Source organism: Chlorocebus sabaeus, chromosome 21 (genome assembly GCF_047675955.1).
Source record: "Chlorocebus sabaeus isolate Y175 chromosome 21, mChlSab1.0.hap1, whole genome shotgun sequence".
NCBI classification, from domain to species: domain Eukaryota; kingdom Metazoa; phylum Chordata; class Mammalia; order Primates; family Cercopithecidae; genus Chlorocebus; species Chlorocebus sabaeus.
Window position 1 is genome coordinate 7,289,202 of NC_132924.1, and position 14,186 is coordinate 7,303,387.

General features: G+C 43.3%; 1 protein-coding gene across 4 annotated transcripts in view; it reads right to left on the reverse strand.

The window, feature by feature from the left end:
- The window catches only part of VSTM2A (V-set and transmembrane domain containing 2A), a 29,657-nt gene extending 17,410 nt beyond the window's left edge, over nt 1-12,247 (reverse strand). For 2 of the 4 annotated variants that reach the window (XM_007981285.3, XM_007981286.3), the window contains exons 1-4: nt 11,653-12,247; nt 9,663-9,829; nt 7,512-7,562; nt 4,345-4,681 (exon numbers count right to left, since the gene is read on the reverse strand). In XM_007981285.3, the coding sequence (XP_007979476.1) occupies nt 4,345-4,681; nt 7,512-7,562; nt 9,663-9,829; nt 11,653-11,731 (634 nt within the window). In that variant the 5' untranslated portion in view covers nt 11,732-12,247. Of the gene's footprint in view, nt 1-1,964; nt 4,682-7,511; nt 7,563-9,662; nt 9,830-11,652 lie in introns of those variants that run through there. The other 2 variants (XM_007981284.3, XM_007981283.3) reach the window with 2 other exon arrangements.
- Nucleotides 12,248-14,186: the final 1,939 nt, after the last annotated feature.

Here is a 14,186-nt window from a genome sequence, read left to right on the forward strand (position 1 = left end):
ATTGGGTGGGATGGAGACAAGCGTGCAGACATCCTCACTCTGCCACAGTTCTTGCAGGACATATATGTAGGTGCTTTGGGGACAAGAGTGAATATGAGTCTGGATCTACAGAAATGAGTCAGAAGTACAAAGGTGAATGGAACAATTTTCTAAGAAAATTTAGCAGTCAAAACCATGGAAGTGGATGAGAAGATCAGGGAGCTGACAATGGGAAAAGAACTATATTTAAGAGAGGAATTTAGTGGGGGAGGCCAATAAAGGAGAGAGGGCAATGCTAGGAGCCAGTAAATAGGGGACCAGACAGCAAAGAGAAGAAAGGTAAGAATGTCAGGAAAGAGTGATCAAGGGAGAAAGGTCACCTAGAGACTGGGAAAGATGAGATGTGAGAGGGTGGGGAATTGGAAGCAGGAGACACCAGTGCCTTGCATGACAGTGTTGGGAGTGTGAGTGACCTGGGCAATTGACCTGGAGGAGCCAGCACGCAGCTCTGCACACCAGGGGTTGATCCATGGCCAGTTGGGGAGGAGGAGCAGGAAGCTACTTCACAGTTCTGTGTGACCTTGGGAAGGTGGGGAGGGGGTCAGTAGAAAAAAATGAAGACAGAGAGAAGAAAGGAAGGACTGGTAGAGATGGTCTGTGGAGGAGATGTTTGACTTCTGGAAGGATTGGAGACACTGGATGAGACAGGAAGAAACAAGTAGAGAATGGCTTAGTATATTGGGGTATATGGGGGCACAGTGGAGTGGCATTGAGTCCTGTGTTCTCTGCAAAGAGGGACTTAAACCACCCCATCCTGGTCAAGATCCTGGGACTTCCACAGTCAGTTATGCTTGGTGCCACCCTCCTCTCCGAAAGGTCTTTCTTCACCATATTTGCTTGTATGAGCTCTCCCTATCCTCCAAGCCCCTTCATCCAGGTTGCCCTCCCTGACTCCTCCAGCAAGAAGCAAGAATTCACCTTCCCAGAACATCTATAGAACATTTCTTCTGCTTCTAACTTTATGTATTGCTTTCCTGATAGCATCATATTTATCGGCATCTTCTCTTGATAAGCTTCTTGTAAATAGAGCCAAAAAAAGTGGGCAGAGGGGAATAGGTTTGATATGATCTAAGCTGGTCATGGTACCCAAAACCGGAGAGTGTTCAGAACAATTGAAGACGGCAAACTTTAAAGGGATTGAAACAGCCAAGTTTTGTTTATCTGTTTGCCTAACCGTTTTGCTTCCGTATTTTGTTTTAATTGTTGATCACAAAATGGAGGTAGAATTCAAATAATTTTACAAATAAAGGATTCACAAAGATACAAAAGAAACAATTTTAAGTGGGAGAGGAAAGTCACATGCTCAAAAACTGTTGGAAAATACCTTAAATAATAGTTAGCTTTATCTTGTGATAGGTAGATGGTCATAGACTATCTTTTCCATCTTCCTCTATTTATGTAAATCTCTGCTCTAGAAAAACTGGTTAAACTAATTGTATGAAAATTTGAAGATTTTATATAAAATTATTTTCAGCTAATATGTTTTCCTTCATAAAACAGAAATTCGACAGAAAAATAGTATCAATTAAGAGGTGAGTACTTCAGTTTAAATAATTTAGTCAACTAAGTCAAAGATTATGATGAAAATAAAGGGTCAAACAGGCCAGCTTTTTTTGACAGAGGTTGATACGACAGTGTCCCATATACCATAGATGAAGGACGCCTCTTTGCGTCAAACAATAAAAGATAAAAGGCTAGTACAATGTAGCTATTGACTTCCAAAAGTAAGATTTTGATTTTTGTGCCTTCACCACATCTTGCCTTTCACAGAATAATGAAATAAAGATGCATGATAAATGGAATGTACAAATATTTTGTTTTCTTGCAAACTAAAATACAAACTCCTTGAGGAGAAGAAGTGTGTCTTCCTTGTTTGCGTCCCTATGCTTGGTATGCGAGTTCCTGGGAGGGATGGAAGGTGAATAAATGAATGAATAAATGAAACATGGGTATTGAAATAAGCTTTATTTGAATATAATCTGAAAATTTTAAGGCAAAAATCATAAATCAGGATGTGGGTATTACAGTGAATATAATATATAAATATCCACCCCAGATACTGAATTATATATAATAATTGTGCAAGTATAGGAGCTTACACATAAGTCAGTGGCTGGACTGCCCCAGCTTCTGAAATAGAAATTAGAAAATGTCGATAGAAGTATATAAAAATATTATCCAGTATTCACTGGTTGGAAATATTGAAATTAAATATTTTGAGGTATTGCAGGTTACTCTTTGATACAAGCAGATACTTTTAGTGAACAGGACTTTTAATGAATATAAACTTCATGAGTCATTTGTTTCTCTCCTTCTATCTTTAACTCTAGAAAAAGCAATTTTGTATCTAACAGCAAGGCTGGCAATGGGATGAAAAAAGAGCAGTAATTTTCATTTGAAAATTGTTAGAAGAGATCTAGAGTTTATCATTTAGCACTAATCACAGCGCTAAGAGATATTAAAATAAAAGAAATAGATATTTTTAGATTGCATTATTAAACCCCCAAAGCTAAGAAAATATTCTAGAAATAGATAAAGCATTTCACTCTACCCTTGGAATTCTTCACTTGGAATAGATAAGCTGTTTGATTTTATTCTGCCGAACAGATTGATGACATCTAACTTGGAACTGTCTATGTAGGATAATATTAATAATTTCACTTCCATGATTGGTGTTCTTGCTAATTAGGTTGTAAACTGTCTGCTTAGTCTACTCTGTAATCTTGCCTGTAGTGTCTAACTTCTTTTCTGATAATGTGAAGAAATCTTCCTGAAATAATAGTCACAAAGTTGTAACCATCATTTGGTTACCATTATAATTTAGCATATACCTGTGTGTTTTGTGTGTATGGATACACACACATATGTTCCAGCTATATTAGTTTGTCCTTTAATTTGGGAAACAGAAAAGATGATAAAGAAAAAAAATTAGACAAATCCACACACATCGGGCTTCAGAGAGGCTAAGCCATCTATTCATCAGACTGACATAAATTGCAATGACCAAGGCATGCCAGGAGAGTTGCTCATCTACATTATAAGGCAGGGCAAACTCAGAGAACCCTAATCCAAGTGCCCTACAAATGTGCAAATCACATCCATTAGGAAGTAAAGCATTAACAGAAAACCTATTTTGGCATATAGTATTTTAAAAACATTTAAAAGCATTGTTCACAAGCAAGGACTTAAAGATACAAACCTATATGTATTTCTACATGTATATATATATTTGATATATATATTAAAGTCTATATTTGGTTAGGATGATTTCTGAGATGTGTGTGTGTGTGTGTGTGTGTGTGTGTGCGCGCACGCGCATATCCAGGATGATATGAGATGAGATCTCAGAAATCATCCTGGTGAAGTAATCAGACTTTTTAATTTAATGGCTGAAGAGATCTTAAATAATATTAGCAATGTAATTTTCCATTACTGATGGTAGCATCAATACTTCTTCAGTGATAAAATATAAAGGGAAAAACCTAAAGAAGGATGAAGTCGGTATGTTTGTGCTCCCTTCATCCCATGTCATGTGTTTGAGGAAATCGTGATGGCCGCGGGGTTGTGCAGGGTTCTGCTCATTCCACAAAGCCTTTATCCCACATCAAGGTTAAAACTTCTATGCATTTCCATTGGCTGAATGACTGCATACATTAATGCCATTCAGAACAGCTTTAACTTGCACAGCTGCCTTCAGAATCCTGTGACTAAGCTTCTAAATTGGCCTGGAAGGCATATTCACAGGAGTTGCCTTATCTCTGCACCACTTACTGTCTTCAATCCCCCCTCTGTCCTTCCATTATCATCATCACACGCAGCTGAGGTTTCTCCTTCAAAATCAAAAGCCCTTGGAGAATAGTCCTGCTTAGAGCTATGGGTCGCTGAAAATGCATGATATGGCATGTCTCTCTCATTTACATTTTGATTAAGTGAAAGCCTCTTAGTTTGGGTCATTATCGATACATAAATCTGTAGAGAAAATGAACATGCATTTGTAATGTAACCAACATTACATGATTTATTGTTCTTATAGTGTGTAAATACAGAAAGGATAAAAACCAGAGTCCAGCTCTCAGATGCCCTGGAAATGCAGCACCACTAGGGGACTCACGGGGCGCACCCACATGCTTTGAGCTCTGAGTGAATCGGTGCAGGCTCAGCAGTCACCTCTCATAATCACTTGCACTGAACTAGGTCTCCGATTTTAAAAACCATCATTCACAAATGTGTCTACTCTATACGACTGACCTTTCTGTGGAGGGTTTGTGAGTGGTAAAATAAAAGGCTCGAAATGGGTTTCCATACCTGATTGTGGACTTTGTTTGGGCATTTTGGCTACCGCTTGAGGGCTGGAGGTGGAGTGCGTTCGTTGGTTGGCAGAGCCATGGATGCTGCTGGGGACGGCTGCGGAGACGTTCTTGCGGGGCTTCATATCCTGCAGCCACATGGGAGAGGCTTCGAAGGCCTGCATTCTGCGGGCATGGCTGTTGGCATTGACTTTCAGATAGGCCTGGGCCTTGTGTTCCTGAAGCTCCCCGTAGTTGGCATCAGTCACCCTGCACTCGTACAAGCCTTCATCCTTTTTCCTCACTTTGGAAATCTGAAGCTTGTGGGAGATGTCATTGCCTTGGACTTTCACTGTCTGAAAAATTGCAGGTAAAAAAAATTAAAGAGCTACATCAAATGATTTTGTTCCCATTTTTTTCCCCTGAGTTTGCTAACATTGGAAAGCTAAAGGGTCTTAATGGGCCCATAGCCATAGTGAAGGAGCTTTTTATTTCCTTAACATCACATCTGAAGGCCTTGGTTATCCTATTCCACCAACCACTGCACTTGCAGACTCAGGGGATTATTAGTTCAATGCAGCCAGTGCCAGATTCTGTCAGCCTTATGCCCCCCATTGTCCACAGGCCAGTAGCAGCTCTGTCATTTTTCCATCGTGGGATTGGCCTCTGCCTGCTTAACTCAGTTCAATGAAGCACAAACCAATAAGGCCAACTCTATAGGTGAAACAACCTCTTTCCTTCCCTGTGGGCTATAAACTAACCCCCTCAACTCTGAGACATCACAAAAATATTTTGTTGGTCATGGGTTTGAGTGAGAATGCACTTGTATCCCCACACTGGGATGACTACTAAAGGTGCTGTTAATGAACTTGGATATTAATATTGTTTCTTCTTAAATTTTATATGCTGTCTTGCCTCTAGTCATGGGGTGGCATGACGTGGGGGTACAGCTTCCTATCACCTGAAGTCTTGTTGCTCAAAGTATGTATCCCATGCCATTATAGGGACTTTATGCTGCAGGGACTTGGGATGCCATTGATAAAACATTGGCTTGATTTTCAAAATTGAAATTGGCTTTCTTATTTCTTCTAATAAGTTTTATTCCAGACTAATAGCAAGATCAGATATCTGACAGATATACTAGATATGATTTTCTATTATATGTCATACATTGTATATATAAGCATCTGTATCAGAACAGTTAGGTTTAATACATAATCACGTGTTCTTCATAACTGAGACAATTATAGGTTTCATAAGACTTTTGGGATTCAAGAATTTGGTTGATTTTGAAAGATACAGAAAAGAAATGAAGGAGGCCAAAAGTTATTTTTTCTGCTAATGGTCACTACACTACACTTTCAAACAGCCATAAATTATTAGAAAGACCTGAGAAGCACTCATCCGTTTTTACATATAGAGGTATATATACAAATAATTTCCAACAATCGAACCCTATGGGTTTAAGTGTATATAAAATTACATATAAATACACTAATACTATAAAAATGGAAATGAATACTTCCACGTTTATTCTGGGTTAAATCTCCTAATAAAGTTTGAAGTAGCTAGAGTATTTATATTATTATCCCATTTTATAGTTGAGTAAACTGAGGCTTGGGGTGTTTGGGTCAGTGATTTTCAACACTGAGTGTACATTAGAATCACCTAGGGTGCTGTTAAAAATACTGTCATGTGGAGTAATACAGAAATATTAAGTCTGCATCTCTAGAGGGTGGAGCTTATATCAGTATTTTATAACAACTCTCCTGGGAATTCAAAGTTAAAAACTGTTGGTTGAGAACACATGTTCAAGGTCACACAGTGGGTAAACAGAGAACAAACTACTTTCTGCCTCAGTTTGTGTCTAAAACTCTCTTCCACTCATTAACTTTTATGCACTATTGGCACAGGTAATACCATCAACAGTTGTGTGTGTAATCATGTTTCTCATTGTATGCATCAGAGGTCAGGATGTATGAGACTATTTTTGTTACTGGCCTTTAGATGATAGGGGGATGGGTGAAGGCTGAAGGAAGAATAGTCACCAAGCAATTTATCTAGTTATATATGTATGTGAAAAATAAAATAATTAAGAAAAAACTAGATTTCACCAATAAAGCTCTTCTAATATTGTAGGAAAACAACAGTTTCTGTGATATAAGAATAATTGAAGTATTCTAAAAAGTCAGTAATTTTATGAGTTTTAAATCAGAGTTTATGGTTGATATTTCATCTTTGTCATTTTTTCTTCCATGTTGAGATTACACATTTAGATCACAGAATTAGATTCTATGTACAATATATTTGTACATTTTTAGTTATGATGTAATCCAATCTTCTACCACTTTATGCTATTGTAAGAGCCTTAAAATACATTTTCTTTTAAAATGTAGGTCATTGGGATTTTAGATTTCTAAAAACATATAATAACGATATGTTTATGCTTAACAGATTTCCTCCTGTTGTATTGCATAACTATTTCGTTTCTATTTATCAGATGAAGCAGTATTATTAATATTAACTGATGCTATGTGGCTTCATTTGAGGTAGAGTAAAAAAATAAGACTTTCATTTTTAAAATTTTACGCACACTTATTAAAAGCAATAAGCAATAGAGTAGAACTGTAAATTTACATTTTCAATAGGTCAAGCTCCTATAATAATGGTTTTACATTTATATTGGCTTTTGACATTATATTTATATGATTCTGAATAACAGCACTGGAAATACATTCCATGCATTAAAGTGACATTCAAAATTTAGTTGCTTAATTTAATCACAATTTCAGTATCCTGTTGGATGCTTTATATTTTTCTCCCTAAAAATATTTTCCTCTGCTAGTGTTTTACTTTCTATTAAAACATAATTATTTCCATTATTTGAATAGATGTTAGCATTGTATTTACGCTTACTGTTAGGTAGTTACAAAAGGCAATGAAAGAAAGTGTCACACAACCTCTCTGGATAGCAAACTATTCTCTAGAATGTTTAGATATTTACGTGACTAAAATATGTAATTTTCTTTAGGGACTCTAAACGTGCTTCTATTTGTATGTATCTAGTGAGGCAAGCAAGGGGCACCGGGCTGTCCTGCAGCGCTGGCAAGCCGCCTTCTCGGGGACAGGGAAGGGCTGTGCGTCCTGGGCCTGGGCCCGCGGCCCCCGGCGCGCCCCCGCACTCACGCTGATCTTGGTCCCGTCGCTGTCCGGGTCTCTGTCTGGCAAGAGCTCCACCTGCGGGCAAGGAGCGAACGCTCAGTCCCGCGCCAGGCCCGCCCGACCGCCCGCCCCCACGCGAGCACAGCCTTCGCGGCTCCGGGCAGGGCCGTCAGGGTGACCTGGGGACAGGGGAGCGACCAGGGGCGTGGCCACCCCCGTCCAGGCCCCGACCGCAGCGCCCCCACGCTGTCCCCGGCGTACCCCACGCCGTCCCCGCGCCGTCCCCATGCTGTCCCCTGCGCCCTCCCGGCGCTGTCCCCGGAACCTTCCCAGCGCTGTCCCCGCCGCTCGGAGGCTGCGCTCGGGAGGCGGGGCCGGGAGCCGCTGGGTCTTTTTCGCGGGTTTACCCGTGCGGACGCTGGCCCGGAGGTGGCGCGGGCGCCGGGGGTGGGGCGGCCGGCGTGAGTGAGGGTCAAGTGCCCCGGGACGAATTTCCGCGCCTTTGCCCCGGCGGCCATTCCTCCCGCCGTCCCGCCCCGGGCTCCTGGCCGCAGATTCTCTTGCTGGCTCGCAGGGGCTCCGCCTCTCGCTCAACTAGGTCTCCCTTCTCGCCCGGACCCCCTTTCCTTCTCCCCTCCTCCCACTATTTTCCTTTTCCTCTTCTCCTTCTTTCTCCCCCTCCTTTCCCACCTCACCACCCTCTCTCCTGCCTCATCCCAAGTCACCCTCCGTCCCCTCCATGCTCCCCACTCCCGTAGTCTCTTCTCTCCTGCTTCCTCTCTTCTCTCCTCTTCTTTCCCTTCTCCACTCTCCTCCTTCTCTCTTCTCTCTCCCCTTCTCTCCCTCTCTTCCTTTCCATCCCTCTCCCTTCCCTCTCCCTCTTTCTGTCCCTTCGCTCTCCCTCCCTCTTTCCCTTTCCTCTCCCTCCCTCTCTCCCTTCCCTCTCTCTCCCTCTCTCCCTTCTGTGCCCTGTCTCCCCCATCTCTCTCCTTCTCCGTCTCTTCCTCCCCCCTTCCACCTCTCATTCTCTCTCCTCTCCCACCCCTTCCCCCTCTCTTACCTCTCTCCCTCTCTCCCCCTTCTTTCTCCCTCTACCCCTTTCTTTCTCTTCTTTCTACTTCAATCCTCCCTCCCTTCCTTCCCCCTCCCCTTCTCTCTCTCCCTCTCGCCCCCTGCCTCCTTTTCCCCTACCCTCTCTCCCTCTCTTCTCCTTTCTCTCTCCCTTGCCTCTCTTTCCCTTCCCTCTCTTCCTTTTTCCCCCTTCCCGTTCTCTCTTTCCCTTCCCTCTCTCCCTTTTCCCCCTTCCCTCTCTCTCTTTCCCCTTCACTCTCTCTTCCCGTCTCCCCTTCCCTGTTTCCTACCCCTTTCCCCCTCCCCCCTTTCTTTCTCCCTCTCCCCCTCTCCTTCTCCCCTCCCCACTCCAATTCTCCCTTCCCTCCTTCCCCTTTCCCTTCTCTTTCTCCCTCTACTCACTCCCTCTCTCCCTCTTTTCCCCTTCCTTCTCTCCTCTTCTACCTTCTTTCTCCCTCCCTTCTCTTTCCCTTCCCTCTCCCCCCTTTTTCCCCCTCCCTCTCTCCGTCTTTCTCCTTCTCTGTGCCTCTCCCGGTCTCCCCTTTTCTTCTCTCCCTCTCTCCCTCCTCCATTTCCCCCTTTCCTTCTCTCTCTCTCTCTTCCCGACACCCCACGTATCTGTTAGAGGTGGAGGTGAGAGGAGCTGGCCGCTCTGGTTCTCTGGTTGTTCAGCCCGGGGACTGGGGTCCCAGATGGTGCCTGGTGCCCCGAGAAGGGAGAGGGGGTGGGGCGGGGAGTGGAGGCCGCCCACCGCTTCTCCTCCCCCTGCTTCCGTCCTGGAAAGGGGCTCGCGGGTGTCCCGGGAAGTGGCAGCGCGGTAGGGGCAAGGCGGGCATCTTCCTAAGAACCAGAACTTCTAGGAGGAGGCGTTTCCCGGTTTAACAGGAAGAAAATGGGCAGCAGGACTTCCTTCTGGGTTTTAACTTCGCGTCCCCAGGACAAATTCCCTCTCCCTCCCTGGAAGCCCTGGGGGTCACTCGCTTCCACAGAACCGGGCGGGTCCCTCAAGGGTGCCCAGGCAGCACCTCGGCCCTCAATCCCGGGCCGGACACCCTGAGGACGGGGCAAGCGAAGGGAAGACGCGGGGTCGGCGGGCTCCGCTACCTGCGCGCCGGCCCCCTCGGCCCCGGGCTCCATTTCCTCCGGCCCCCGCAGGAACCACCACTGGATCTCCAGATACACCGAGGCGGAGCCGCTCTGGAAGGCGCAGGACATCTCCACATTCTGCCCCTCAGTCGCCGTCACGTTCCGCGGAAACTCGGTAAATTTTGCTGCAAAACAGAAAGGCATCCTTTTGGAATATCCACACCCCTCTTGCTTGCCAGAGTCTCTTTCCTTGAGAGCTCGCTGCATTTTTCCTGGACTTAAATAACAACAAAACCCCTCTCTTACATCCTCGGCTTCGTCTGGTTCCCCCAGCCCCCTTCCTTTGCCTCTTTCCTGTCTAACTTTTGGTATCATACCTAAATCACTAGTTGTTGATCAAATCCAGATAATGGAAAGGTTAACAAGCTTGCCAATAACTCTGTTAGCCAAGATGCCCGCAGGTAGATCCAAATACCTTTTGTCAGATTGCAGTATTCCGCAAAATTTACTGAGAGAGTTAGTGAGATACAATTTAGACAATCTGTCAAGTTGATTTATGAGGAGAGTCTCTTGCCTCTAAGTTTCTAAACAATCTACCACTAACTGGATGTTTCATGTAACAGAGTAGACCATGATTATCTGTCAAAATGCACATTCCTGATACAGCAAAACAGTTATTAGCAACACCAGTGAAACACGCCTGCAGCAGTGAAACAAGTTGGACACTTTATAAACTGTGTATGTTTCCTTCTCTCCAAATTAACCTTTATTTGTTCCCATCAAGTCACTGTATTTCGAAGTGCCATACATCCTAAGATGTAATGATCACACATCTAGGCTGAGTTCAGATTAAATATTATTTAGAAGTCACTATGGAGATGTTTCTCAGCCTTTTCATTACCAACCTTGACACTGCTAGTTTGCATGATTCATGAAACCATGGTGAAACTCACAAAAATATGTTTCCTTCCTCCTAAAGGCATTTCTTGAACATGCAATGCTCTTATCTTGTTACCAACATGGTTGTTCTTATCTTATCTAAGGGGCACTTTGCAAAGAGCTGATGGTTCCATAAAAGTAGTCTTGGAAAGATTTGTATGGCCAATGGAAATGTACAACCACAATGCACACTTAGGGAGAGGAGGGCTGTGAGGACTGCAGAAATGATTTGGGGTGGATGCACTCCTCCCCCCCTCACCTCACCCCCGTTTTAAAGAGAGATGTGGTCTCTTTTCAACATTTTATGAAATCCCCAAAAAAAATCTCTAGTGATATGAAACTGTATTTATACCTAAAACAGGGAAGCTATTAAGGAGACATTCTGATCGGAAAAGGACTTTTCTATTCTAGCTGGCAGAAGGAGTATGGCATTTCTGCTTGCAGAAGTGATGCAGTCTTTTGGCAGCAGAGATGTGATCTGTTCATGGTGCTGAAACGACCACTGCAGACTACGAAGTCCTGAACAATTGGGTTCAGCAGGCTGCTGCTGCTTGTCACGCAAGTTGTGGCTTTTTACGGGTCCTTAGAGGAGTCTGTCCTTTGATAAACACACATACAAAAGGAGTCACACGGACCTAGAAAAGGGAAACTCTAAGCCCAGTCTGACTACACAAGGAAGAGGGACTGGTAATGGAGAGTCCCCATATCCAGTCCTGTGTTTGTTTGTGATGATTATGTATGCATGAGTGGCTACCCTGTGCATGCACACAGATAGAAAGCACACACACACACGTACACACACACACACCACATCGACCCTGTGTTTGTGCTCACCGAGGAGCCCACCTCATTGTCAGGCACCAGCTAGATTTTCTCTCCAGCCTAGCTTGTCTACAGTTTAATAAACTTTAAAGAAAATCGTCAAACAGAACACTATTTATACAGCCTAAGCCCACTGTTACTTGCTAGGAAGCTTATTCTATCTGCCTGTCCATTCTTTTTGAGTGTAAGAAACACACACACACACACACGCGAGCAAATGTATATTTGCCATTGAGCACAGACTTACCTTGAGAAGAAAGCCCTTGTTGTACATATAAAACGGAAAAGAAAACAAATCCAACATACGCCAAAAAGATCCCCATCATTCCAAAAAGGGAGGGGGGGTCACATCAGTGTAGCCAACAGCCGAAAAGCCCTGAAAGAAAGGCGTGCGAGTGGATGGCAGGCTCTGTCTCAGAGCCCTGGGCGCGACACTGCAAACATCCTGCTGCTTGCTCGGCGAGGGCTGGCTGTGGGGAGAAGGGACTGCGATTCTGGAAGGTTAGAACCAGCTGGCTGGGATTCAGCGAGGCTTCCAGCGGAGCCCAGGCTGGAATCGCTGCGAAGTGTCTCGGCTGCCTGGCTGCCTGCTTCCAGCTACCTGGCAGCTCGTCCAACGTCAGCCCGCCGCTCCGGCTTGCGTGATCACTGCCCTCCCTAAACACGGAGCCGGCTCGGGAAGTGGGGAGTGGGCAAGTGGGGCGGGCTGAGGACTTCGCTGGGCTCGCGGCGCCGCAACTTTTCCCTCTAATGGCTGCGATGATGCCTTTAACTCTGTGCGCGCTGGACAGCGCCCCGCCCGGGAGCTCGAGCCGGGCGGCCGCGGAGGGCTCAGGGCACCGCGGCGCCGCTGGGGTCTCCCTTCTGGAGAGCAGGGACGTCGGTTTTTTTCCACTTTGTTTCTCTCCCCCATCGGGTATCTTTCTGGCTCGGCGGATCAGATCGCTCGGTGCCGAGAAGGACAATACAGTGGCGGGATTGTGGCGCTGGCGGGGGGCTCAGAGCGAGAGGTTTCGGGAGGGAGTTGGGGCATTGCTGAGGACCGGGGAGCAATGGGATGGAGGAGAGACGGCTGGGCCGAGGAAAACCCATTTAGGGAAATGCCGCTTAACCAGTTATTAACTGCTCCAACCAGGAGCATCACATGCTACGATTTCACACGAATTTCTTGCTGAACAGCCTTCAGTACAAGCAGCTCATGCAGGAGCCATATCGCTCCAGCTGGCAGACAGAGAAGAGCAAAAGTACAAAAAGTCACACATTAAGGGAATTTTCTCGAAACAAAAGCCCACCATACTATGTTTACTTTTTTAAAAATTATATACCTCCTGCCTTCCTTTCCTTCATCTTCCATGTATTTTGGAGGGGGGAGGGGTTTTACATACCATTAAGGTCTTCATTACGTGATTTTGTTTTGTTTATTTGCTTTTCGTTTGCATAGCACAATAATTATGTAATGTTCCCTGGGACTAAGTGAATGAAGAATCTTATTTTAGACACAAAAAATCACAGTAAGTTTCAGAATGTGGAAGACATCTACTTATCTGCCTTGGTGAAGATTTGAGATGTACATTCTGTTTTTTATTAAGAACTGAAACAACAATGTATATTACGTTAACGACTCAACTATTACTGGATTTAAATCTTTCTAACAAAATTAATAGCATTTACCATCTAAGAAGAGTACACATTTTTTATTCCCATTATTATTTCTATGCAACTATACCACAAATTTTCAGTATTAGTTGGAAATATGAATTAGTCTTAACAATGCTATCAGGAAGCCAATGTAGGGTATGTATTTTCATTTTATAGATAAAGAATTTGTAGTTGCCTAATACCTTTACTAGTCAGGAAACAATTAACATAGTGGTTGCATTTTAAATCACTTATCTTCTATTGCTGAATGCAGCAATAACTTAAAGCTCAGAAAACTAAAGACACAATAACTTCATTACAATATTGTTTATTTTCTGAAAATATATTTATTTTTCACTGTAAGTAGGGTCAGAATATGGGATTTGCAGACAATCATGGGAGATATTTTACATCTGTTCATGTTTAGGCCAACCAGACTCTGTATCCTCCTTGTATTTAGCAAAGGATTTTGAAGTTTATCATTCTAAGAAAAGGAATTTCTTTATGTTCAAACATTCATGGACAATGAGTTCAGAACACAGAAACATAATCCAAGTTAATACACCTGAACCATACTAAGCATTACTTGGAAAGTAAACAGCAAAACCTTGTATATGCTTTAAATGTTATACCTAACAGGATGTTTTCAATGTGCTAGCATGATTTTGGCTTTATTTCAACCTTTAGCATAAACATGAGTATAATATGTCATGGAAATGACCTGACCTCAAGGTTATCTGCTGTTAAAACAGTTCTCAATATAAAGGGCATTTATTTTAAGTAAGAGGAGTTCTAAATTAATTTAGCAAAGCATTTCAACTATTTTAAAGAAGTACTTGATCACTGTAACAATAAAAGTACAATAAAAATAAGCTTAAGAGTGTGAAAAATAAAGTGTGAGAAATATTTTTTAGTAAAATAAACCATTGAATTACTTTAAAAGAAAGTTATAAGCATTTAAAGTATGAAGGAAACAAAGAAGAAAGGAGGGAAGAAAGAAAGGAAGGAGAAAGATGAAATTGGAAAAACCTTTTGTTCTCCTTACAAAAAGTGCCTAATAGATATTTTAGTTTTGCCAATGTAGACCAACACTTTTTTCTTAAATATCTGTTATATCATCTCAAGGACTGTAAATAGTGCTAA